At 38.8% G+C, this 27506-nt stretch overlaps 2 protein-coding genes across 2 annotated transcripts in view; one reads left to right on the plus strand and one right to left on the minus strand.

Moving 5' to 3' along the window:
* Positions 1-9366, minus strand: part of LOC137262277 (cysteine--tRNA ligase, cytoplasmic-like) — a 263287-nt gene extending 253921 nt beyond the window's left edge. The window contains exons 1-2 of the mRNA XM_067800090.1: positions 9297-9366; positions 1677-1768 (exon numbers count right to left, since the gene is read on the minus strand). Coding sequence (XP_067656191.1) covers positions 1677-1768; positions 9297-9312 — 108 coding nt within the window. The 5' untranslated portion in view covers positions 9313-9366. The remainder of the gene's footprint in view (positions 1-1676; positions 1769-9296) is intronic.
* Positions 9352-22132, plus strand: LOC137262281 (eukaryotic translation initiation factor 3 subunit M-like). Its single transcript, XM_067800096.1, has 9 exons — positions 9352-9537; positions 10921-11059; positions 12548-12689; positions 16284-16404; positions 16976-17070; positions 18035-18218; positions 19309-19390; positions 21303-21446; positions 21865-22132. Exons 1-9 carry the CDS (start codon positions 9496-9498, stop codon positions 22062-22064), a joined length of 1149 nt encoding a protein of 382 aa, XP_067656197.1. The 5' UTR covers positions 9352-9495; the 3' UTR covers positions 22065-22132.
* Positions 22133-27506: the final 5374 nt, after the last annotated feature.

Raw genomic sequence — 27506 nt, forward strand, 5'->3', positions numbered from 1 at the left:
CATCTTGTAAGAAACACTAAAATCTCAACAATTTGGGTTTCAGTGCTTGCTGCTTGTAGTGTTTATATATGATATAAGAATGTTAAAGGGTTGTTACAGAGATTGAAATCTTCAAAGATGTCGATATTCTGAATCTTCACTATCTATTTTTCTATCACATACTTTTTCATCAAATTATGTCTCAAAATCAAATGTATTCATGACTTCCTTAGCTGGTGAAACATTTAATTGTTTGACATTTATCGCTTATGTACAAAGATACAAGGAATAAAAAAAATTATAGAAACATGTCTCTTGATTTGAAATCAAATCTTTACAAGGCCATGACAAATATGAAGATGAATGAATATGATGCAGTATGTTGGATGACATTTAATATGGCTGCTATATTTCGGAATAATCTTTCATGATCTTTGAAGGGCCTAATTCAATCAATTTAAGAGCACACTGTCAAAGATGATGATAACGACAACACATCATGATATATCTATCAATATTCAAACAAGAAAACAAGGAATGCATGATATTTAACCGATGAAGAGTGATGTAAGGGAGATAACTCCATTGTGAATGATTGGTCGAGACATGTCCTGAACATGAGTGAAGTGAAATACTTATCCTTTTTTCATATGGATAATCTATACATTATTAGAAACAGTGTTTACAAAATACCATAATAGTATACAGGCTGAAATATTAAAAAAAACAAAAACATAAAGTTTCCACATGACTATAGCTGATCTATCATGGCACTCAAAAGAAGCTACAGCACATCAAATTCTTTCCTTTAACTATTGTTGACAAACAAATATGAAAGAATGAAATGTTCCTTATATTCTTTTAATGGTATACATTTATTTTCCCTGATATAGTTTCCCAAGCTTCTCCTTCAAATCACCCAAACCTATAAAATTACGTTTTTAAGCCAAAATAACAGTGAAAGATCACTTTGATCACGTATTCATGAAGAAAAACAACACAGAAAATTTGCAGAGTAATTAGACTTCCTGAGACATCAAACTTTAAATATTTGTTCCGCCACTGATCAATACCTCTGTATAGCTCTAAACCCAGATGACATCTCATCGTAAGGTGACACTGCTGTTATCCTGTCGTATCCAAGGTAACTGGTATCCAAATAAGGTATCCACACTGAGGGTATCCATGAATTGCATCCATAAATGGTATCCATACACTTTCGGTATCACAGCACTCTGTTAATAAAACTCCAAGCTGATACCAAAGTAGCAGTTTATAGGTGGAAAACGATGATTGATATATGAATAACCTTATGAGGATGATGAGTGTTATAAGTAACAATACTCTACGAGTGGTACAATAAGGATGATAATATCCTATAATAAACAATCTACCTATATGGTATAACAAGATAACCAATAATGTGTAAACTATATAATCAGCTTAAAATCTGAGCATCAAATGGTCACACTGCCTTTTTGACCAAAGAATCTCACTCAACTCAAATTAAACAAAAAATCCCATCAGTTTAGCAACTGACTAACTTCTAATGAAGGTAAAGAGTTGCAATTTCCAGATGAAACCTTTGTATCATTCATGTCCCATGTCTGACCTCAGACAAAGGCAAACAGGGAAGCACCATTGAAAGACTGATCCTTTGTGAGACATTGTGTGATGCTGATGAAAGTACCACCTACCTTTTGTCGAGTCAGGCTGTTGTACAACTTGAGCTTTGTTTCCTTTCCTACAGGTGGAGCCTCCCACAGGGGCTGTGTTCTCTTCATTTTCCCTGAAACAGTGTTTTATGAACAATAAAAGTTGTCAAGAATTCCAATTTCCATCCTTCATCAACATGTAATTTCTGTGACTCACCTGGATAGCACCTGTGACAAGGATATAACACATGCTCACCTTGATATTGTATGTGTCGAGGACTCAACTCATGGTCACCTGGATATTATCTGTGTGAAGGATAAATCTCCTATCCATCTGGATATTGTCTGTGTCGAGGATTCAACTCATGACATTTCTGTATGTGTCAAGGATTCGATCCACGGACACCTTGATATTGTCTGTGTCAAGGATTAAATCCATGCACACCTGTTTATTGTCTGTGAGTCAAGGATTCAACTCATGCAAGTCTGGCCCCAGTTTCTCGAAACAAACTTAAGTCTGAGTTTTTACTTAAGTGTGAGATTTTACTCAAAATTGAGAAAACGCATTTCTCAGAATGAACTGAAATCAGCACAAAACTAAAAGTATGGGAAACAATTTGAGTTTCGTGAAAAGTTTACTTAATCTGTTTGGGTTTTGCATGTCCAAAATACAGTTGAGTTAAAAATTCATCTGTTTCAAATTGTGAAACTCAGTTTGAGATTTGAGTAAAAACTTAAGTTTGTTTAAAAAAATCAGGGCTTGGACACAGTCTGTGCCATACACACACACATCTTTCATCTGAAAGTTGAGGCTATATACCTGTAGCTTCACGAACTAGCAATCCTCATCATCTAATCCTGTTACTTGCCTCCAATGACAAGCATGGGTTGCTCAACACTAAACATCCACAAGGGTGAACACCAAAGCCTACAATACATCAACATTCAGTGCGCATTCAACCTAGCAATTCACACCCTAGTCTATCACATAATCCATGAACCATATTATCTTCCCAACAGCCTTGCCTTCCCTGCAATGCTAAAGCCCTAAATGAATAAAGTCTAAATTTCCCCAGATTTTCTGGTCACGCTGGGTCTCTTTTTCAGCATATTTCTTACAGTCAAAATAAAATATACTGAACAGAAAAAGAAATGCAGATCTGTTGTTCTTTTGTCAGGTATTAAAAGAGAAGACATAAACATGAACACTTACTTTATGAGAATTATTTTTGTTTGAATTTGCATTTCTTTTATTGATGAGTATATATTCAGAAACTAAGTGTTAGTCTATTCATACCTTAAAAGTTAACAAACCTACAAGAAACATACCATGTGGCCATCACTTGTCATTCCCACCTGGATGTCCTGCTCTAGGGTGAGTGTTACCCTGTATGAAATATCTATCACGTTTATGCCTCGCTGAACAAAATTGTTACAATTTTATCAGATGAAGCTGTCTCTGGAGTAACTCAGGTAATCACACATGTGGTACTCACTTGACATAACCGAGCAAACTTTGAGTGCCTTCATAGTATTCAATGAACAGAGCTCTGTGTAAATAGTAGGTGTTTGCTGAATGTAACACTCAACACTCATGCTGAACTCAAGCATGGGGTACCTCCCAGGTGAGAAGCTCCGTCACCATGACTCTAACAAAAAACTATCAGAAGTGTCTCAGCAATCATGCCACCTTTCATACCTCTAGCATTCCACCTGTCATCTTTACCCTCTGTTCATAACTCTCATCCCACCTGTCATCACTCCCGTATCTCACCTAATGTCACTAGCACATCTCATCTGTTGTCACTGTCATCACTGCCATACCTCACTCGTCACTGTCATCTGACATGTCATCACTCCCATACCTCTTCTGTTGTCACTGTCATCCCACCTGCCATAACTCCCATACCTCTTCTGTTGTCACTGTCATCCCACCTGCCATCACTCCCATATCTCTCCTGTTGTCACTGTCATCACATCTGTCACTGCTTCCAAATCTCTTCTGTTGTCACTGTCATCCCACCTGTTATCATCCCCATATCTCATCTGTTGTGACTATCATCCGACCTGTCATTCCTCCCAAATCATGTCTGTTCCCACTGTCATCCCACTCATATCTCTCCTGTTGTCCCTCTCATCACAACTGCCATAACTCCCATACCTCTCCTGTTCTCCCTGTTATCCCACCTGTCATTCCTCTCATATCGCTTCAGTTGTCACTGTCATCCCACCTGTCATTCCGCCCATATCTCTCTTGTTGCCACTGTCATCCCACTTGTCATTCCTCCCATCTTTCTCCAGTTGTCACTGTCATCACATCTGTCATTTATCCCATCTCTTCAGTTGTCACCGTCATCACACCTGTCATTCCTCCCCTATGTCTCCTGTTGTCACTGACATCCCACCTGTCATTCCATCCATATCTCTCCTGTTGCCACCGTCATCCCACCTGTCACTTTTCCCATATTTCTCCTGTTGTCCCTTTCATCCCACCTGCCATAACTCCCATACCTCTTCTCTTGACACTGTCATCCCACCTGTCATCACTCCCATATCATTCCTGTTGTCACTGTCATCCCACCTGTCATCACTCCCATATCTTTCCTGTTGTCCCTCTCTTCCCACCTGCCATACTCCCATACCTCTTCTCTTGACACTGTCATGCCACCTGTCATTCTTCCCATATCTCTCCATTTGTCAGTGTCATCACATCTGTCACTCTTAGATATCTTCTGTTGTCACTGTCATCCCATCTGTTATCATTCCCATATCTAACCTGTTGTGACTATCATCCAACCTGTTGTTCCTCCCAAATCTCGTCTGTTCCCACTGTCATCACACTTGTCATTCCTCCCATATCCCTTTTGTTATCCCTGTCATCCAACCACTCATTACTCCTGTTGCCACTGTCATTACACCTGTCATTCCTCCAATATCTCTTCAGTTGTCACTGTCATCACACCTGTTATCACTCCCATATCTTCCATACATATTGCCACTGTCATCCAACCTCTCATCACTGTCATTCCATCTGTCACTCCTATATATTTTCTGGTGCCCTGGTCATCCAACCACACATCACATTCATATCTCTCTCCTGTTGTCACTGCCATCACACCTGTCATTCCTCCCATATATCATATGTTCTCACTGTCATCCCACCTGTCATCACTCCCATATCTCACCTGTTGTCTCTGTCATCCAACCACTGATCACTTTCATGTCTGTCCTGTTGTCACTGTTATCCCACCTGTCATTCCTCCAATATCTCTCCTCTTGTCCCTGTCATCTCACCTGGCATCATTCTCATATCTCACATGTTGTGACTGTCATCCAACCTGTCATTCCTCCCATATCCTTTTTGTTGTCCCTGAGATCCAAACCACTCTTCACTTACATATCTCTTCAGTCATCCCATGCCATTCCTCTGATATCTCTCATGTTGTCCCTATCATCTCACCTGTCATTCCTCCCATATCTCGCCTGTTGTCACTGTCACCCCACCTGTCATCAATCCAACATCTCTCCTGTTGACACTGCCATCCCACATGTCATCTTTCCCATATACCTCCTGTTGTCACTTTCATCACTTAAGTATCTCACATGTCATCACTCCAATATCCCAAATGAAATCACACCAGTATCTACCCTAACATTGTTCCATTACTCCACCTTTCACTCACACCTCTCATCAAGCAGTATCTCACATATCATCACTCAGCATCACTCCCAATATCTCGTCATTGCTATCCCACCTGTCATCACTCTCATAACTCTCCTGTCATCACTATGTATCCCACATGTCATTACTTTTTCTCATCTGCCGTTACTCCCGTATCTCATCTGTCATCACTCTAGTATCTCACCTGTCATCACTCTAGTATCTCACCTGTCGACACTCCAGTATCTCACCTGTCATCACTCCAGTATCTCACCTGTCATCATGTCACTATACCACCTTTTATCACTCTAGTATCCCAACTGTCATCACTCAATTTTCCATCTGTCATCACTCCAGTATCTCACTTCTCATCATGTTATCTCATCTGTCATCACTCTAGTATCCCACCTGTCATCACTTGAGCATTTCATCTGTTATCACTCCAGCATCAAACCTGTCATCAGTCCAGTATCCCACCTGTTATTAATCCAGTAACTGACATGTCATTGACTGACATTGCTCCAGTAACTCTCATATAATAGCTTAAGTATCTCACCTGTCAACACTCCAGTGTCCCACCTGTGATCACATTATCTCTGTCATTACTCCAGTATCTCACCTGTCATCATCCCCAGTATCCCATCTGTCATCACTCCAGTATCAAACCTGTCATCAGTCCACTATCCCATCTGTCATCACTCGACTATCCCACCTGTCATCACTCCAGTATCCCACCTGTGATCATGTCATCTGTCATCACTCAAGTATCTCATCTTTCATCACTCCAGCATCCTGTCTGTCATCACCCCAGTATCTCAGATGTCATCATGTTATCTCATGTCACCACTCCACTATCCCACCTGTCATCACTCCAGCATCCCACCTGTGATCATGTTATCTGTCATCACTCAAGTATCTCATCTTTCATCACTCCAGCATCCTGTCTGTCATCACTCCAGTATCTCACATGTCATCATTCCAGTATCTCATCTTTCATCGCTCCAGTATCTCACATGTCATCATTCCAGTATCTCATCTTTCATCACTCCAGCATCCTGTCTGTCATCACTCCAGTATCTCACATGTCATCACTCCAGTATCTCATCTGTCATCACTCCAGTATCTCACATGTCATCATTCAAGTATCTCATCTTTCATCACTCCAGCATCGTCTGTCATCACTCCAGTATCTCATCTTTCATCACTCCAATATCTAACATGTCATCACTCCAGTATCCCATCTGTCATCACTCCAGTATCTCACATGTCATCATTCCAGTATCCCACCTGTCATCACTCCTGTGTCCCACCTGCGATCATGCTATATCTGTCATCACTCCAGTATCTCACCTGTCATCACTCCAGTACCTCACCTGTCATCATGTCACTATACCACCTTTTATCACTCCAGTATCCCACCTGTCATCACTCAATTTTCCATCTGTCATTACTCCAGTATCTCACTTCTCATCATGTTATCTCATCTGTCATCACTCCAGTATCCCACCTGTCATCACTCCAGCATCAAACCTGTCATCTCTCCACTATCCCATCTGTCATCACTCCACTATTCCACCTGTCATCACTCCAATATCCCACCTGTGATCATGTTATCTGTCATCACTCAAGTATCTAACCTTTCATCACTCCAGTATTCTGTCTCTTATCACTCCAGTATCCCATCTGTCATCACTCCAGTATCTCACATGTCATCATTCCAGTATCCCATCTGTCATCATTCCAGTGTCCCACCTGTGATCACGTTATGTCTGTCATTGCTCCAGTTTCTCACCTGTCATCACTCCAGTATCCCACCTGTCATCACTCCAGTATCTCATCCCTGATCCTACACATCATAACACTGTTATTCAAGACGTCATCCCTGCATAATGTAAGCTTTCATCCAGGGACAACTCGGCTCCAGTTCATGTAGTGTACACGATACACGTACGCGATATAACCTACACCATGACAAACACTGCTAACATCATAGTAATTATCTCTCAGCAATCATAATATTACTTTAAAATGCATTATCATATCAATAACATTAATTTTAATGAAGACAGACTCACAATTTACACTTCAGTAATTAAACTAAGGTTAAAATCCTTCTGTTAATTAATTTGTCAGTATTGATCAAAATGAATAACAAAGGAAAGAAAACCTTTCAATAAGTGAGAAAAGGTTATTGTGACTTCTTGATCTTAATTAGTATTCAGTGAACGAGTACACTTCACAGGTAAATTTCATCCAAGAATATGCAAGGCCTTCTTCCACTTTATGGTCAATGGGGAGACAACTCCAGTTTAAGTGTGACTAAACTTTTCTTGTACATATCTTGTTAGTATTTTGCTCAACTCAGCAACAGCCATTGAATAAGTAAACTTGGACCTGATAACCCAGAGGTTGATATAATGAACAATAATCCCGGATAATTCGATTAAGATCCTGGGTTTAACAGTGATGTATGCAGGTCATTTGAAACAAACTAAATTGACCGGGTGATCATGATTGTAACTTGGTTGATAATTAACCTCATACTCTAATGGGGTGGCTGGGTAGCCAGTGGTTCAAGTGTTCACTCGTCACGTCGAAGACCTGGGTCCAGTTTCCCACATGGGTGCATTGTGTGAAGACGATTTCTGGTGTCTCCTGGCATGATATTGCTGGAACACTGCTAAGAGCATGTAAAACCAAACTCACTCACTACTGAGGACAAATTCTCAGCCAGGTCTTCACAATTGCTGGTCATCAGAGGCAACAAGTGGACAAGTGGTTAGACTCTGTGACATACAGTATATACAGTGCTGCTCACAATATCAACCACAAGATTATCTGGTCCAGATTCTATGATTTACAGGCAGCCTTCATGCTACTGAAATATTTCTGTGTGCTATGTAAAAACACGAAACAAACACAACTTACATGCATTCAGAGGCAAACATCTCAAAATGTAATTATGACATTCCTACCAAGTCTCTGGACAAGAATATTACAACAACTTTTTTTCTGTGAAGAATACTGATGATAATCAGCAAACAATTGTAAGGATCACACATTATGTAACCAAATGACATCAACATTAAACCGGACAGGATGTATTTACTCCGAGTTGAGAGCTACAAGTTTAATTTTACGTTTGACAGTCATACACAAACAGATGAAGTGTCAATTTCAACATAAAATTTCAAAAGCATCCCACTCCAGTGTAACCTCTGTATGGTATATAAAAGGAGCTGCCAACACTGTAGTTTCGTAAACTCTTCTTGCACTACAGTAAAAGGTCTTTTCCTGTTACAAATAATTTAGGGATGAACCATTGCCATGAGGATGTCACTCACACTGACATATAGTATTTGCAAACAAGTTCTAAGTTATACAAATCTTTCTCACACATATGTGTGAAGTAAGTTGTTAATGAGATAGTACATGTATTTTCAACCTAATAAAGATTACATGCCTCATGGCATAGCAAAAACATGTAAGATGTAAGACTTACAAGAAGATGTATGACATACAAGAAACTGTTACACATATACATTCATGAATGTGTGTTTTCATATTATGACAACCATTTCACTCCTTTTTTGCTGATGGTTTTGTAAAAACCGCCCAATGGCGACATATCCAACAACTTCAGGTAGAATATATATATCACTATGATGAGAATTACACAATGTTTGTGACAGAGTGAACAGCTGTCGTTGCTTCATACAGCAAATACGAAAACATGGAAGTCATGTCAAAGTTAATGTAATACGTTGACGATAGAGTCTATTCTTTCGGGTGACAATATTGCCAACTGTACATGTGTAAATAAACCTGACGATGTAACAATCTTCATTTAAAGCCGTTCGCGGATTCGGTATTACCACCACAAACTTAAGCTGTCAGTCATAAATGTATATGTGATAGAATCAGCATTGTATGATCTCCCAACAAATCACACATATTCTACTTTTGAGAGATTTGATTTTATACGAACTGCTATAACTTACCTGCAACTTCAGACATTGTCACCCTATTCCACGCGATGATGAAACCGGCAGTAGTACTGTAGCGAGCTATCGGAACAGTTGGGCGCGCTTCTTATACTACGAACTGAACCAGAATTTGTATTGCGAGTGGCTATTGGTTCTTCTAATCCAATCAACATTAGTGTTTCGCAGAGCTTCGCCATATTCTTTCTCAAGGAAAATGAGTACGCCAGTATTCATAGATATAGCGGTCCCTGAACAGGTAAAACCAAGTTTGTAACTGTAAATGAATTTTGAAAGAAATATATGGCTACACAATTTGCCCGAAAAGCAAAATACTTCCATATTACTAGTCCCGCTGAGTAAGTTTGAAGACCAAAGGTGTGTCCATATGGGACGCACGTGTTGTTGTGTCACCTAAATTCGTGGCAAAGAAACTGACGAAATGCAGTGTAAAACCACACACGCAATGGAATGAAATGGTGTCACAGTTCTGATACAGAAACACTTCCCTTAGCATGTTAGGCCCTACATGATAACCCAGCGGTGTTTTTGTATTGTTATTATAATCATCTAGTGCTTTTTGGTTTCTGTATTCAGTGAAATGTTTGCTCAAATAATTGAAACATATGGGTTTAGTTGACGTTAGTGGATATGGTACAACTGATATTCAGGTTTAGTATTTGAGTTGAATGTTCTTACCTTAGTAGTCTCAAAAGTATATCTCAAAGTTTGAGACATGATATTGGTTCCTCATGTTGAAATGGAAACGGTCAACATATGTTATCACATTAACATTAGAGATTTGTTACACTAAGATCGCTTCATTAACAATCTATTTGGAACTGTATGGTTAAGGAACATACTCTTTCTTGACAACACATTCTTTATAGAATACTGGACCAATGCTGATTTGTGTGTCAGAAAAATGCTCCCATTCAAAAGTATGTGACCAATATTGGCGAACTTAGCTGAAATTTTGGAGATATGAAAATAACTTAAATGTATTTGTTGTTAAGTTCATATGTCACTCTTTGCTGATACCTGTTCCACTTTATCTCCATCTGTTAGATCTTCACATTTTAATATATTTATGATGATCAAAATGAAAAAAGGGCCATGGATTATCTGTCCAGGAAAGCCACATTTGAAAAATACCTATTGTCTCTAAAGCCACATGCAAGTACATACGTCATTGCCACGAAATAAGAAAGGAATCTTTACTCTTTTTTTTTTTTAAAATAAGCGTCACCCATTGATTACAATGGATTAGAATTTAATATTGCATCATGCTTGTCTTGCTTTATATTCTGTGAGGATTACTAGTTACCCATGTTATGGTATGTTTTATGATGGACCCGGGAAGGTCCCGAGTTGAATAAGCCCTCAGCAACCCATGTTTGCCTTAAACAGCGACTATGCTTGTCATAAGACTAAGAGGCGACAACAGGATTGGATGGTCAGACTCGCTGATTTGGTTGACACATATCGTTGGTTCCCAATTGCGCAGATCGATGCTCATGTTGTTGATCACTGGATTGTCAGATCCAGACTCGATTATTTACAGACCGTCGCCATATAGCTGAAATATTGCTGGGTGTAGCGTAAAACTAAACTTACACACTGTTCCACAATTTGTTTCCAGACTTCAGAGTTAAGAAGCTATCTTAAGTCTCTGGGGGCAGAAATCTGTGAAGAAAACTCTGAAAGCGGGATCCTAACAGATTTAAAGAATGTGGTTGAAGCAAGCACGATATGTTGGAAAGAAATTCAAAATGATGGTGGTGAGATGTTATCTACTTTACTTACTTATCTTTCACTATGGTACATTATGGGAAAAAATTGTGAGAATCTTCTTTGAAAAGCATTTTAGAAGTTGAAGAAATGAAGGAATATCAAGCTGAAGGATAGTCACCATTTTTGTCATTGCAGTGTTTCGGTATACTGGCAGTAGTATAGGGAATGATAGTTCTAAAACACTTCACATATAGAGTGTGCTAAAGCTAAGCAAAGCTAAGCAAAAGCTAAGCAAAGCTAAGGAAATTTCTAAGCAAAGCTAAGCAAAAGCTAAGCAAAGCTAAGGAAATTTCCTTAGCTTTGCTTAGCTTTTGCTTAGCTTTGCTTAGCTTTAGCACACTCTATATGTGAAGTGTTTTAGAACTATCATTCCCTATACTACTCTGGCAAATAAGGACAAGTTGAGCACTGACCCTTACCATGTATGAGTGCCACCCACTGGCACTTGCCATTGTGAGCAAACTACCCAGGTTGCCGCTATCAAGTGCTGCACCGACCACATAACTTGTGTGACATAAGAGTCAATGAGCAAGGTGTGTGCATCTACACACACAATTAATTTCATCCTCATGCTCTGCCTGTGCACTTGTCTCCGTCTGCTCTACCTTTCACAAACCAAATGGATTTTCTCATTGCCATGCACTGCCAACTTGTCCTTGTTTGTCAGTAGGTACTACCATAGTTTTCAGTCAACTAACATCATTGTTACTACCTATATTGAATCATCACAGTGTCACACTCATTGCAATAAAGAAGTTCACTATCCATTGAACTTAGTTTACCATGTGAGGATCTGCTGATTCCAAAATAGACTGAAAAGTCACAAAAGACAAATGTTAATGCCATCTTTTACCTTAAAATGTTATGGTAAGTACATAATTGTCTGTGATTTTCCATTATAACCATATATAGTTGCATCTGTTTGTATTGAGAGTATCGGGAGAGTTCTTAATTAAAAATGTGAAGTGTTGTGATAACAACAATTGATTGAAAGAGGCTGAAATAATGCGAATAGTCTTAATCAGTATATAAGCCAAATGCAGAGACTTGCAAGCAACCATTGCAGGGTTGGAAAAATCTTTGTGCCCACTAGCCGCAGCCATCTTCACTGAAGTAATGGCATTTAATGGTATCATCGAAGCCTTTAGGTGTGGGCTAGACATGTTCCTGTATGCTGATGCTGTCTTGGGACGTCCAATATTAATGGATAATCTGTGGGACAATATGTTATTCACCTGCATTATGAAAATTTCTTGTCAGCATTATGTTGATATGAAAACTCAATAATGCTACACCAACTGTGAGTATCCAAGGTGCTTCCTTTAATTGGGGAGACACTTTTTTCAGCTCACTTACATGATCTCACTGAAGGAAATGTAGTGAAGGACTATTAATATCTTTTGTGTTGATGTTAGTGCTTGCTCAGGTACTTGCCACTTTGATTTCTACATGTTCCCAATGTACCAATGTTTCAGAGGTTGAGATGCTGTTCAATGGAATCATATCCTTGATACTTATGGTGCCTCCAGAGGGGGTGGAGAGCCTGGGAACTCTTTTCTGTGAGAAGATAGTGAAAGCCACAACGTCAGAGAAGCGACTTGGTGTCCGAGTTAAATTGTAAGTCCTACACACGAGATGGCATAAATATGGCCGCCACATACATATGTACCACATTATGACGTATGTACATAGACTCAGAATAGACAATAGTACAATTAGTGATAGCATAGGAAGAGATATGTCGTAAGAGGCGACTAACGGGATTTGGTGGTCAGACTCGCTGACTTGGTTGATTCATGTTATATCCAGATTGCATAGATAGATGCTCATGCTGTTGATCACTGGATTGTCTTGTTCAGACTCAGTTATTTACGGTCAGTCATCACAGATGGAATATGCCAAGTGCGTCAAAAAACTAAACTCCTTCACTCCATTGACTAACATTACGTAGGCTGTGATCTTATCTTATCATACAGAAAGAGGTTGAAAGAATGTATTTACATTACATTTGCATTATGAAAATTTCTTGTCAGGGGTATGTTGATATGAAAACTCAATGATGCTACACCAACTGTGAGAATCCAAGGCGCTTCCTCTAATTGGGGAGACACTTTTTTCAGCTCACTTACACAGTAAGAAAAGCTAGTGAAGCAGTTGTAAAATCTTTGTTCCTTTTTTGTGATGTTGCATATACTAATGGCAAGCTTACATGGCTACTTTCTAAACCTATTTGGTAGGAAACCTCAGGTTCATGTCGCTGCTTATGTAATTGAATCACATTCTCTGTGTTCAATACACCTGTGATGGTCTGGGTTGGAATATTGAGCTTCAGTAACCAATGCTTGTCATAAGAGGCAACTAACAGGATTGGGTGGTCAGATTTGCTGACTTGGTTGACACATGTCATCAGTTCCCAGCTGTGCAGATCGATGCTCATGCTGTTGATCACTGGATTGTCTGGTCCAGACTGCTGCCATATAACTGGAGTATTGCTGAGTGCTGCGTAAAACTAAACTCACTCACTCACTCACTCACTTTAACCACTAGGTTACCCCACTATCCCTGCATTAAATTTTTTTTTTTTTTTTAAAAAACTCACTGACCTGCTAAAGTGACCTGCTATTGGTTTTAGGCAATGGAGGAATCTGCCAGGCTTTAAGCCAGACCTATTGACATCAACATGAGAAAGCAGTGTGGTTTCCAAGCTAACAATTAGCCCTTGAAAGCAAGTTGACAGCATGTTAAGCCAGCAGTACAAAGATGGAGAGATTTTGTGTTTAACATGTCCTTATTGCCTATACTGTCTGCATTATGAAAATTTCTTGTCAACATTTCGTTGATATGAAAACTCAGTAATGCTATACCAACTGTGAGTATCCAAGGTTCTCTCTTCAAATGGGGAGACACTCTTTTCAGCTCACTTACACATGAAGTATAAGCATTTTGGCATGTTTGACCATAGACGAATATAAACATTATTCAAAATGATGTTAATTCAGCATGGCATGTAGTGAAAACAGGACCATGTTGAAATTGCTCCAGTATACCACCTTAGATACCCAAGGATCCTGTGATAGTTGGTTTGAACAATATTAGCTGGTGAGGCACACAAGTTACTTATTAATATTGTTTCCTTTCACATGACACTGACAAACTGGGATTATGTATCAGTTAAGATATTCCCAATAATTGTGAGAAAAGAAATAACCTGATAAGGTCCTGATTAGAATTGATCTTCAACAACTCATGCTTTTCGTGACAAGTAACTATTGGGATCAGAAGGGTTACTGTATTCCTGGACACGTATGATCTGAAAATTGTTTATGCTTATGCAATTCCTCATGCAGTTGATCACTGGCTTGTCTGGTTTAGACTTGTTTATTTACAGACCACTGCCATATAGCTGGAATATTGCTTTGTGCAGCATTATATAAACAAAATCCAAAAGAAATACTCATTCACTATAGCAGGTCCACTATCTCCATGACTAGCAGTCTTTGGTGACAACAGATGTTAAAATGTATAAGTTTAGTTTTATGCACATTCATCAATAGTCAACCTATATAGCAGCGGTCAACATTTGTTAGAGGACAAGCATTACTGGACAGGACACCTTAGCTTGTAACAAGTTGCAGGTTACCATGCTGGGATATAGACTAACATTACGCAGGCTGTGATGTTATCTTACTTATCATACAGAAAGAGGTTGAAGGAATGTATTTACATTATATTTGCATTATGAAAATTTCTTGTCAGCGGTATGTTGATATGAAAACTCAATAATGCTACACCAACTGTGAGTATCCAAGGTGCTCTCTAAATGGGGAGACACTTTTTTCAGCTTACAGACAAAAGTCTTGACCTTTGAAAATGTTTAGAAGAAAGACTGCTGATTTAGAATTCTATTATGAATTTGGGAAATATTCACTTTTGATCAAAGGTATCAAATCACAGTAAGAACCTCTGATTAAAGTACATGTGACTACATGACGCAGAAGAAAGCATCAGTATAAAATAATGATTGTTGGTTTTAAGTTAGTACTTAGTTGACAGTAACATGAGAAAACAATGCGGTTTCTGGGGTGATAATAAGCCCTTGAAACCAAGTATATTAGTTACCTGCAGGTGTTGTGCAAATTGCCCAAATAATTGCTCCATGCTACTCTCAGGTTGATGCCCAAGACAACTTAACTAGGAAATTTCTTTCGGCACCGTAATGCTATGGCGTGACTGATTGACAGGTGCATTATGAAAATTTCTTGTCAACATTTTGTTGGTATGAAAACTCAGTAATGCTATACCAATAGTGAGTATCCAAGGTGCTCTCTAATTATATAGTCTAAATGGGGAGACACTTTTTTCAGCTCACTTACATGTGTTCTTTTGGTACACCATTGGGGCAGTGGTGATGGGGTACAAGGACCCCTCATGTCTGCCTCCATGGAACCAATTTCATTGGGTGCAGACACGACGCAGGGTAATTAAAGCATCCCGTAAAATCCCCAAGGGTGGTGGGGTTCTGTGGCACACGAAAATGTCGGGAACGCAGAAGTACCACCCCACCCCTAGTGTCAGCTGTTTACGTATGCCAATTGTGCAAAAACAAGTTGTTGCACATGAAAAAGTGATCATTTCACTTGAATGTATTACTGGTTGAAATTCATCTTCACAGTAAGTTCTGGAAATATTTTGAAACTAATACAACCCCTATAGCCATTGCATCTTGCACGAATCAAAAGTAATCCTGTGACAACAATTAAGTCATTTGCAGATTTTCCAGAAGTGACATACACCTATTGTGTAACTTCATTCAGCAGACAGAAGATAAAAAGTCACTGTCAGCCTTAGTTGACATCTCATGCTAATCAAAATTAGTGTTAAATTAGAAGCAGAAACAGTGTCACAATCAGATTACAAGCCAGTACAGGGCAGTTGCCATGTAACCACTGACAAACAGTTGGACATAATTATACATTTGCATTATGAAAATTTCTTATCATAAATGTTGATATGAAAATTCAATAATGCTACACCAACTGTAAGTATTCAAGGTGCTTCTGCTGCTCGGGGAGATAATTTTTTTTAGCTCACATGATACCAGAAGTGTTGTAAAGCACTCATAAAATATTTCTTTCAAAGCATTTCTTCTCCTTTTGCTTTCATGTGCACGTGACATGATTTAGTTGATTTGTACATTGTGATGTTTTTCAGATTAAGCAACTTGTTCTATGGCCTGCCAGATGTTGCCCCTCTTCGATACACTGTGTACTGTGCTATGTTGAAGCTAGCAGGACAAGGAGACCTCGGCCTTGTGCCCACAGATCTGAGCATGGTAGGTCATAGTAGATCTCATCCTTGTTCCTGCAGATCATTCCATGAACATCCAGGTTAGAACTGATCTTCAGTAACCCATGCTTGTCAAAACAGGTGACTAACGGGGTCGAGTGGTCAGGCTCGTTGACATGGTTATCGTATCCAAGATGCATAGATTGATGTTCATGCTGTTGATCTGTGGATTGTCTGCTGCAGACTCAATGGTTTACTGACTACCACTTGCTCGGTTGCTCAATCAATGTCCCTACAGATATGCCAAATAGTAGGTCGTAACCTTGGTACTTTATTTTTGTTATTAAGTGAAAAAAACATTTTTGTTGTGCTGAGTTACAGCCTTGAGTCAAATCTGAGATTTGTCCACGTTATGTATGCTGGTCAATTTCTGATAAGGGTACTCCAACATCTTGTTCAAACACTGGACACATCAGAATCAGTTTTTGTTCCATGGATAGAAGGACATAATGTTTATAATACCCTTATTACAGTGACAAGATCAAATCATAGAATCCTATAACATGTGTTTTATGGACCCCAGTATTCTGTGCAAGTGACAGTGAGTTGTGTTGCAGGTCAAAGAGTGGATCACACAGTGGAACATCAGCGCCCAGAAGACACAGAACATGCTGAGAATTCTCTATGATGCTCTCGTTGAAGGGAAAATGAGGTAGGTGCCTAGACTGACCTCCACCCATGACTCTCCAAGTGAGAACTTCAACCCCTAGGATTGGGCTGCTTGCTGACATGATTGCAGGGGTTAAAAAATCACATTGCCCGACGCCCAGGACAAGTCAGTTTTCATTACGGGCAATCAGATAGTGGTATCTTACTTGTCCGTGGACTACCAGATAGTTTCCTTTTATGGTTTCAAACTGCAAATAAAGTTGGATTTTATTTCATATCTGCTCATAATGTAGAATAATAAATAACAAATTTCGCAATAATAATAATTATCACTCTTCAGTAAATAGTCCAGTAAACATTACCATCAAACATTGTGTCTTAAAATCAGGGCAAGTGGAAAATTAGTCAGGACAAGTTGCTTTCTTAAAGTCACTGGCCTTTGGGAAGTGGCTTTTTTTTTTTTTTTTTTTTAAATTGAACCCCTTGATTGATTCATATCATGGTCTCTCCATCTATGGGTTGATGTGTGTCACTACATCATGCTGTCAGACAAGTCATGACGTTTTAACTGGGTTAAAAACAGGAATCCATTATTCTTTAGCCTCTTTTGAGTATTCTATTGAATTTATTGTATTCCACACTTTCATGTCTTCAGCCCTTCTTAGTAATACATATGAAAACTTTGAACGTATTAGCCTTCATTTGGAAGACCCAAGAAGATACGGGTTAGAATTGATTTTCAGTAACCTATGCTTGTTGTAAGATGCGTCCAACAGGTTTAGGTGATCAGGATAGCTGACTTGGTTGACGCATCTCATTGGTTCCCAGTTGTGCTTAACAATGCTCATGCTGTTGATCCCTGGATTGTCTTATCCAAGGTCGATTATTTACAGACAGCTGACATATAGAAGAAATTGTTCAGTGCGGCATAAGACTAAACTCGCTCACTCATTTGGAACACATAGAGGGTGACAGTACTAATTGTCTTCATATTTGTCTCCGTACAGTGAACAAGCCACAGCAGTGATGATAGAGCTGCTGGGAACATACACGGAAGATAACGCCTCCCAGGCACGTGATGACGCCCACAAGTGTATCGTCACATGTCTGGCAGATCCCAGCACATACCTGATGGATCATCTGTTGTCTCTGAAGCCAGTCAAGTTCCTGGAGGGAGAACTCATTCACGATGTGAGTAACCTACCATTGACTCATTGCCAAAAGACAACATTGATTATCCAGTTATGTCTCCATTTAGACGAAATGAAAATATTGTACAGAAAAAAAGCTCATAGTAAAAAACATGAAAAGGAGCCCCTGAGACTTTCTTCATTTTCAAACCTAAAGCTATGGAAATCTAGCCTTGCCACATTTGAGTGAGCTTCAGTGTCTGTATGACAGACTATTCTCCATTGTGTATAACCTGGAGCCCATTCCACAAAGCACTCATAGTCTTCAACTTTCGCAAGCCAGTGTTAAAGTAGAGGACTTCCGATCACCTTAGCACTTAGTCACTTTAGGTCCATTCTATAGGTCCCTGAAGATCTATGTTAGAACTTTTCCTTATTGGCCATGCATAGCCACTCTTGGCACCATACAAGAACCGAAGTAATATCGAGAACATGAACTAACCATACTGAAAGCACCTCTGTGGTGTAGAGGTAGAGTGTCTGTCCAGAGAGCGGAAGGTTGTGGGGTCGATCACATGCCAAGTCATACCAAGAGATGTTTAAATATGGTACTTGTTGGTCGCAGTCTGGGGCTTGGCATTAAAGGGTTCGGTGTCGGTATAATGTGTGTGAGTTGGGTATTCATGCTTAACTGCAACATGGCATCTCACATAGCTAGAACTACAAAAACCAGCTAGTACAAGCAGCCACACATTCATACACATGGCCGAAATATTCTCAAATACAACATTAAATCCCATTGCACCTTACCTCACTCATACCTGGTAATTGTCAACAACTTGAGTTATATTCTTTCCTCCCACATCATGTTGTGATATTACTAGAATACTGCCCTCAACCAAATCTCTCATGATCAGGGTGCCACTGTACTAAACAACCTTAGCGCTAAGACTACCTCTAGCCTATGTCATGGTATGGAAGTTAAGATCACCTTAGCACCAAGATTGCTTCAAACAATGACCCTCAGTTCTGTGGGGAGATTCATAATGGGTAAACTGTCCAAATGATCTTTGACATTTATTCTTTGTTTATATACAAGAAACTTAGCATGCCTATCATTATGTATCATTTCTGACTTTGTTTTATTTCAGCTCCTCTCCATATTTGTGTCGGGGAAACTGTCACAATATCAGCAGTTTTACAAGAACAACACAGACTTTGTAAACTCATTGGGTAAGTGGCAAATGACACCCTGAATGTTTCTTGCTTAACATTATATGCAGCATTGTTACAACTTTAAGAGAAGTCTATGGCCCCAACACAACATGTTTTGGTTCTGTGATTTGTTGAACAATCCACCAGATCATCGAACCATTCCAATCCATGTAGCTGCCCTGTAGGACCAGTGCAGGTGGCTGGAACCTGTTCTAACCAGAAACCCCTCCATCATATGGTTATTATACAGTTCATTTGGGCTCAAAATCAGACCAATGAATTCTATGTCATAGTCATACTCTAATTAACATATAAAACTCAGTGAAATCCTGATCTTAATCAAACCATCATACCAACTCTGTGTAGTTTTTGCTGAATTTGTGTCCTTAAAAGAAAAAAGTTGTTTAACAAACTCATTGAAATATTGACTAAGTTCGCGATTTTTTACGAGGGAGGAGTGAGAAGAAAGGGTCAGCCAGATGCATGAGAAAAAATAGTGATGACACTTGTTAATGAATCTATAACTTTGTTGGCACTTGTTCACATGCTTCGAGCTTCTTACCTGGTGGTCAAACTGATGTTAGCTGAGGACTCAGTTTCAGTTTCCAATTTGGAAAACCTTGAAGCCCATTCCTGGTGTCCCCCACATTGATATTGCTGGATATTACTAAAAAAAGGCGTTAAACGTAACCCACTCATTCAGACAGACGATTGAAAACTGATAAATGTAAGAATACATTGTTACAAGGTATCTATGGAGTATCTTGTGAAGGAATCTGTACGGTAATAGTTCTATGTATCACCATGACAACATACCTGTGACACAGCATGCGTTCCTCAGTTTTTTCCATATTTGGAATGGACTAGACTAAAGTCATGCCAGATTATTTTGTGACAATCCAAGGTTTGTTCAGATTTATTTGTTCAAACAAAGGCATATCACAGACACTATATTGCCATAGATTAAGATCTGTTATCTAATGTTCTACTTTTATGACAAACCATGAGATTTTACTAAAACTACTCCTTCTCCATATGACCCACAAAGATCCAGGCTCATGCTGTTTATCACTGGATTGTCTGGTCCAGACTCAATTGTTTAAAGATCACTGCCATATAGCTGGAATATTGCTGAGTGCAGAGGAAAACTAAACTCACTAACAACACAAGGTATCAAGCATCATGAAATTTCTTGCAACTTCCTTTGTTGTGGGAAATCAGTAATGCAAAAACAGTGTGGACATCCAAGTTAGTTTCTCTGCATTGGAAAGTAATTATTTAACCTCACAATATCCATTATCATGATGAGTCACTTTGCACAAAAATAGCATAATAATTCTTCTTACTATATGCTTATCTTACCTCTCACATGAATGTCCTTTCCTCATCGGCTGAGTGCTTTGCTAGTATTTTCAATTTACACACTTTCAAGGGAGTGCTGGGAATGCCAAACTCATTTGGTATTTTGTGGTAGTAATTCTTTATCTCTGATAACATTGAATCACATGTTACATGTGGAAGTTACTGATGTTTTGCAATAGAAACAATAGAATGACATCATAGCTTGATGTCATTGTAACTCAAGTCAGTATGACTTTTGGCCGGACTTAGATTGGAGTCTGTATGCTTTTCTGTCGATGGTGACATGACTGCCACAAGACCGATCATTTAGTTGTAAATATGCTTACATAAGAAATATGGTAGTAGCTATTACAGTTCAGGCGTACTTTATTACACTATATTTCTGAAATCATATCACATCCATATTATGAAAATATTGTAACAAATCATCCCTTTTATGTTACACCCTTACTTTTCCCATATTTGGTTGAATTGCTGTGAAGTCACTGGACCACTGTTCAAAGAAACTTCGACCCAACTCAACTGAAGCAGACAGCTGCCCTACAGTGTAGGTGTTACTGTGTTACAGGTCTTTCCCACGAGCAGAACCTGAGGAAGATGCGTCTGTTGACCTTTATGCAGATGGCAGAGAACAGGAAGGAGATTGAGTTTTCTGTCATCCAGGACGAGATGCAGCTGAGCAGCGACCAGGTTGAAGAGTTTATCATAGATGGTGAGTTCATCATTAACCGTTGTTGAATATTTATTAATCAGAAATCACTTAAGTAAAATAGTCAGTCCCCAACATCACTGTTCCCCACCCACCCCCAACTGTGTGTGGACAGGTTTCATAATTACTCTAGCCTTTTGGCACCATATCCATACATCCACTGGGGTCAGTGGGGCAGCCTTGTGGTTACATTAATGTGATTGCAATGAAGATTGGTCTCCCCCCCCCCCCCCCATGTGCAGAGTCCATTCTGTTGTCCCTGTTCCCCTTGCCCTTCACACCATTCCCCCTCCTCTCCTCCCCCTTCACCCCCTTGTTGCTGGAATATTTCATGTGTGACTTCAAACCCAACTCACTCACTTAAAGACTAAAGACATCTGAATGCAAAAGGATTCCAAATTATCTCCCCTGCCTGTTGCAGTGTTGAGGACTAAAGCTGTGCGAGCCAGAATTGACCAGATTCAGAGGAAAGTTGTGGTGATCTCCACAACCCATCGGACATTCACAAAGCATCACTGGCAGGTGCTCCGCTCGGCCTTGTCAGAGTGGCAGGAGAGGCTAAAGGGAATAGAAGCCAACTTCGCTTCGTTGTCTGCACTTCAGTCACAAGTTCCATCGTAAAATTGCAAATAATTTCTTCATGAGTTCTGTGTACATATATCTGTCATTAATAAATCAAATAACCTGTCTGTAGTTGTGTTGTTGAATGTCAAATATAGTCTTGTATACTGCAATTGTAAGGAATGCAATAGTTTAGTGGAAAAGCATGTGCCTATCACATGGTGGAGGGTTCTGGTCCCAAGGTGAGCACTTTTGTGTAGTATCCTTAGATCTACATTGTCACAGTTCACCTGTAAAATGGGTACCTGTGAGGATGTGCTGGTAACGTGACTGTTTAGTTCACTGTGCTTAACAGGCAATGTGGCCCTATGATCCCAAGGGAGTTGAAAATGTATGAAAGTGTTCTTAAATCTTAACATATACTGGACAAAAATAGTTAAGGATATTTGTGAATATTGCAATTATCAGTAATTATGTGTCTATTCGTTGTGTGACATACTGATAAAATATCAGTCATAAAAATGTGATTAAATGTTACTACTACAAGCGGTAGTAATATTGAAAACTTGAAAACAGCATGATAGCAAGTTCTGAACTGCCAGACTGGCAAGAATTTCAAACATTGAATGGAGTTTGTAAATACAATCTCTCTCTCTCTCTCTCTCTCTCTCACTCACTCACTCACTCACTCACTCACTCACTCACTCACTCACTCACTCACTCACTCACTCACTCACTCACTCACTCACTCACTCACTCACTCACTCACTGTGTGGAATGATGGACAATACATCAGCCCAGTGACAGGAACCTTACAACATCAGATCAACTTGAAGTGACATGGCTCTCCATAACCTCATTGTACCACTGTAACACAAGAGGCCATCATTTTACCTTAGTTTGTTATTTAACGCTGCACTTAGTAATACTGCAGCTACATGGTTCCACATCTTCAAGACACCAGAGCTCCTGTGGCTTAGTCTAATGGATAAGGCACTCTCCGGTTAAACTGGGTTCAGTTCAACATAGTGGGGGTGGCGAACGATGGGATGGCTAGTGGTTAAAGTGTTCACTCATGATGCCAAAGACCCAAGCTTGTTTCCCCACATGGACACCCATTTCTGGTGTCCCCCAACCATGATATTGCTAGAACATTGCTAAAAGCAGCATAAAACTAAACTGACTCACTCAAGACACCAGAAGTTCTTCCTGATAGCCGACTAAGCTTGTCGTAAGAGGCGACTAACGTGATTGGTTGGTCAGGCTTGCCGACTTGCTGCCCAATTATGCACATCGGTGCTCATGCTGTTGATTTTAAAAGGCTACTAACAGGATCGGGCGGTCAGGTTCGCTGACTTAGTTGACACGTCATTGGTTTCCAATTGTGCAGATCAATGCTCCTGTTGTTGATCACTGGATTGTCTGGTCCTGACTCAATTATTTACAGACCGCCACCATAGAGCTGGAATATTGCTGAGTGCGGCATAAAACTAAACTCACTCACTCACTTACAAAGGTTGACCCTGAACCCATGTCAGAAGAGAGTGATGGGGTAGCTAAGGGATTCAAAGTGAAGAGTGCAATGACAGGTCCTCAGCATCCAGTCTCCAAATAAGCTACCAATGAAAACACTAAGTCATGTTTAATAAGTATCTGTATTTTATTTTGTACAGATATACAGTTTGCTATAAAACTAGAAAGCATTGTATATACTGCACCTGTTTAAGCCTGTACACAAATTGGCCACACCCATTTATGGCTATAAAGAGGCCATGCCCATTTTTGGCAATAGAATGACCATGCCCTCTTGAAGAGCAAGGTCACACGAAGTATACATTATGGCAGTCACACGATGTCACATAACATTGTCACATAACTCATCAAAACATACACAATCAAAATGCGGAAGATCGGTCAACACAAGTATTTTCTGCTTAGCTATTTTGTGTGCTTCTGTAGAGTAAAAATGGAAGGAAGATGTCTCCATCACAAACGAACTTCATTCCACACTGAGTATTTACGTTAAGTAGTTACTGAACCCACACAGGCCCCATTCCTTGACATGGCCACGCTTCGTAAATATCTCAACTCCAACACATATAAGACCTGAGATACTCACAGCGATGGCATGATTCAAGGATCAGAGTGCCCTTGCCATCTCAACAGAAAGCTGTTTGAAATCTCCAGAAACTCAAAACAGGACACAAACATCTTCATATCATTTGGCGTGAAATTACAAAATCTAAATATCAAAAGCAATTTCAATATATTACATATCTTCAAGATGTTCTTTCCTCAACAATTGTTGCATAACAGTTTGTTATAAACCTCCAAAAACAGTTCTTGCTGCCATGTGTGGTTTTATAGGTTGTAGTTCATTGGCTCTAAAAGACATATAAAAGATAAAACATGAAATATTAAAAAAGTAAATCATTATAAAATACCTTAAAATTTTGCAGACAAATTTGATCTACAAATTATCACAATCAATAACTGGCCTGTGGTTTTGTAACACATCTATCATTAGCAAATTTTTAATGTTGTTTTCCAGCAATCTCAAAATATATGAAGCAAACAGGAAGCTTTTTATGACAACTTCATATTCTGCAAGCACATTTTCCTCATCACCGTATCAACTCAGTTTTTAAAAGACACTGGGTGCTTAAATTCTAGGATCCTTGGCAATGGTGTCAGGCAATGGATTAAAGGACTTCTTCCTAAATCTTAGTTTTTAGTATTAGGACTGTGACAATGACCCTTTTTTCCCTTTTGACTTTTTAAACACAGACATTGGTCGAGAACCAACTGATGCTTGTTTATGACTGTGGTGCATTGTGGTAAATGCAAGAAGAGACAACTGCGGATACAGGAAGCAGATAGATGGTGACACATCCACACTAACAACATATTATCTACAACTATCCATAAATAAGTAACTTGAGTGGTTTCTCATCAGCACTTGAGTTTCAAAAGTAGAATTAACAATATAAATATTTTAACACTACAATTCTTATCAGCAGTGACAAAAATTAATTAAATCTCTGAAAATCAAACTTTGGTACATAATGAACTTTTCCCAATAAAGCCATGACAAACAAACAAACAAACAAACCCCTTCATAAACAGCACCTACTTCACTACCTGTAAACAATAATTAATAATTAAGGAGGGCCCAGGTTTTTTAAATAAAAATAACCTATCTGTATAATTCATGAAATACAACAAAGGGACGAAATATTGAAATGTATGATAGTGAAATGAAATTTTCACACAGTGTAGTTGTGTTTAATTATTCAAACAGGTGCTTATTACATTGAGTCATGTGTATTAATTTGTCATGGCTTTAGCCCGTTCAACAACAAAAAGAAGCACTTCGGAAGGCGACACAGGTGTTTGTAGCTGATGAACGAAACTACAGTCCCTTAACAAGTGCCATAACTTAAAACTGTTACCAAGCAACCAATCTGTCACAGCATTACATAATATATCAGTATTATATACAGATTCACTTTCTCCACATATAATTAAGATTTGATTTATCAATATGATGAACCCTTAATATATACATGAATATTATTCAAAAAATAACTTTCAATGCATTTAAGAAAGAGTCATGAATAATACTGCATTAGTATCTGTATTCCATTGAAACATATTCACGGTTTTATCTGATATCGTAAATTAAATGTACGATAACTTAGGGATAAATCATCAGGCCTAAAATTCAGGAATATTTTGTTAAAAATAATGTAACATAACTAAAAAACTATGCAGAGACAGAAGTCTACACAGTGTAGATCGCATCTCTCCATGTATATTATCATATATAAATAGTCATTCAAATTACGGCCTTTCCATACCACAAGCATGTAGGCTTCGTTGTCAAGACACCAGCAGTTCACACAACCACAAGTAGCTACAATCATCCTTGGCACACAGGGGTATTACTTCTACACAGATCCACTTTAAAACCGCAGTTCTTAACTGATTATTTGGCAACAGAATCATAAAATCATTTCGTAAAGATTCGGGTTTTCTTTCCAATAGGTTGCAGGTCTTTTAATGAGTTTAAGTTCAGATTTGTTTTCCTACAGCCATGTCTTAACAGGGGACCAAGACTGAAACAATTGGGATCTGAACCCAGTTTTGCTTAAAACATCTAAACCAATGTCTACATGAGAAATCACCCAACTGATGCACTATCTGAAATAATGCTCTACTTTCAGTTATAGGTTCGGTTTCACTATGGAGCTATGTTGAGTAATATTCCTAGTTACTAGGATAAGATTGGTGTTAACCCCTTACCTGCTAACAAAGTAATGGTGTGGAACACAACACATAGTGATGTTACTTTCACATCAACCAGAATACTAGTAACTGAATTCTGTCATAATGAACTTTGTAACAAATTGATGACCTTTGGTAGACAAGGGGTTAAAACTATCTGATGTACCTTCATACAGTTCCATTTAAACATATCTTCTCTCAGTAAAAGTCCATCAGTAAAACTAAACTATACTCACAAAATCGTGGTTTTCATTCACTCAAATATTATTCTTCACAAACCAAAACAACAAAGGGACAGAGAAAATATCTGAAAATCCTGTGACCATGTTCCAGTAAAAAAAAGGTATGTAAGTTACATTGTGTAATAAAAGTGACAATATAAACAATGTAATTTGTCACAAGGTGACTGACATCAACTTGGATGTGTCATGTGACCAGCAATGGTTGACATATCATTATGTTTCACAACATAGTGACAATAAAAATACTCTTTCAACAAAAGAGGATATCGGCATGCTATAACATATAGCATATCCACCTCTGGATTTCTTCATGCCTTAAAAACTGTGTCACAGTGACCTATTTCAGCTGACTAGGTTAAAATTCTTATATCACTCTTATCACATTGTATCTTTGGACCAAAATGGTTTATACACATACTTATTACAACATTGTTACTATTATTAATGGTATCATTATATTCAGAGAGAGACAAATAACGTATGTTAATTCACCTAGCCATTTCATTCAACACAGTATTTAGTCCTACTGAGGTACCATTGATTCTTCAGTGAGGTAAACATATCACGTCTACACTGGATATAAGTGGCGCTTCATACAACAGGGACCATCTCAAACTTTTTGAAGTCTTAATCTAACATCACATATTTAACCAACTCTCACTAGGAAAAAATGGATTATGAATATTTGTTGAGTGAGAGTTTGTGCTTAGATACTGGTCATATCATATAAAGACTTGAAAACTTATGAAATGATCCCCATGACACAGCACCCTCTCTGTCTAAGTTTTCTACATATTCTGTACACTTCCTTTACAATCAGTTTGCACACATAATGTATATTTACAAATGAATTTGTACAATGTATAAATATCCCTATGGTCTCATTTTAGAGTTATCTCCCTTTGAATGAATTGCAATTAAGTTAACTGGAAATCATTCCTACAAAACCAGAGCATAATAAGTTTTATCACCA

The sequence above is a fragment of the Haliotis asinina genome, chromosome 14 (assembly GCF_037392515.1).
Source record: "Haliotis asinina isolate JCU_RB_2024 chromosome 14, JCU_Hal_asi_v2, whole genome shotgun sequence".
In the NCBI taxonomy this organism is placed as follows: Eukaryota; Metazoa; Mollusca; class Gastropoda; order Lepetellida; family Haliotidae; genus Haliotis; species Haliotis asinina.

Coding starts and splice junctions, on each gene's coding strand:
- LOC137262281 (XM_067800096.1), top strand. CDS start 9,496: ATGAGTACGCCAGTATTCATAGATATAGCGGTCCCTGAACAG. Junction 18,219..19,308: donor AGGGAGAACTCATTCACGAT/GTGAGTAACCTA, acceptor GTTTTATTTCAG/CTCCTCTCCATATTTGTGTC. Junction 19,391..21,302: donor AGACTTTGTAAACTCATTGG/GTAAGTGGCAAA, acceptor ACTGTGTTACAG/GTCTTTCCCACGAGCAGAAC.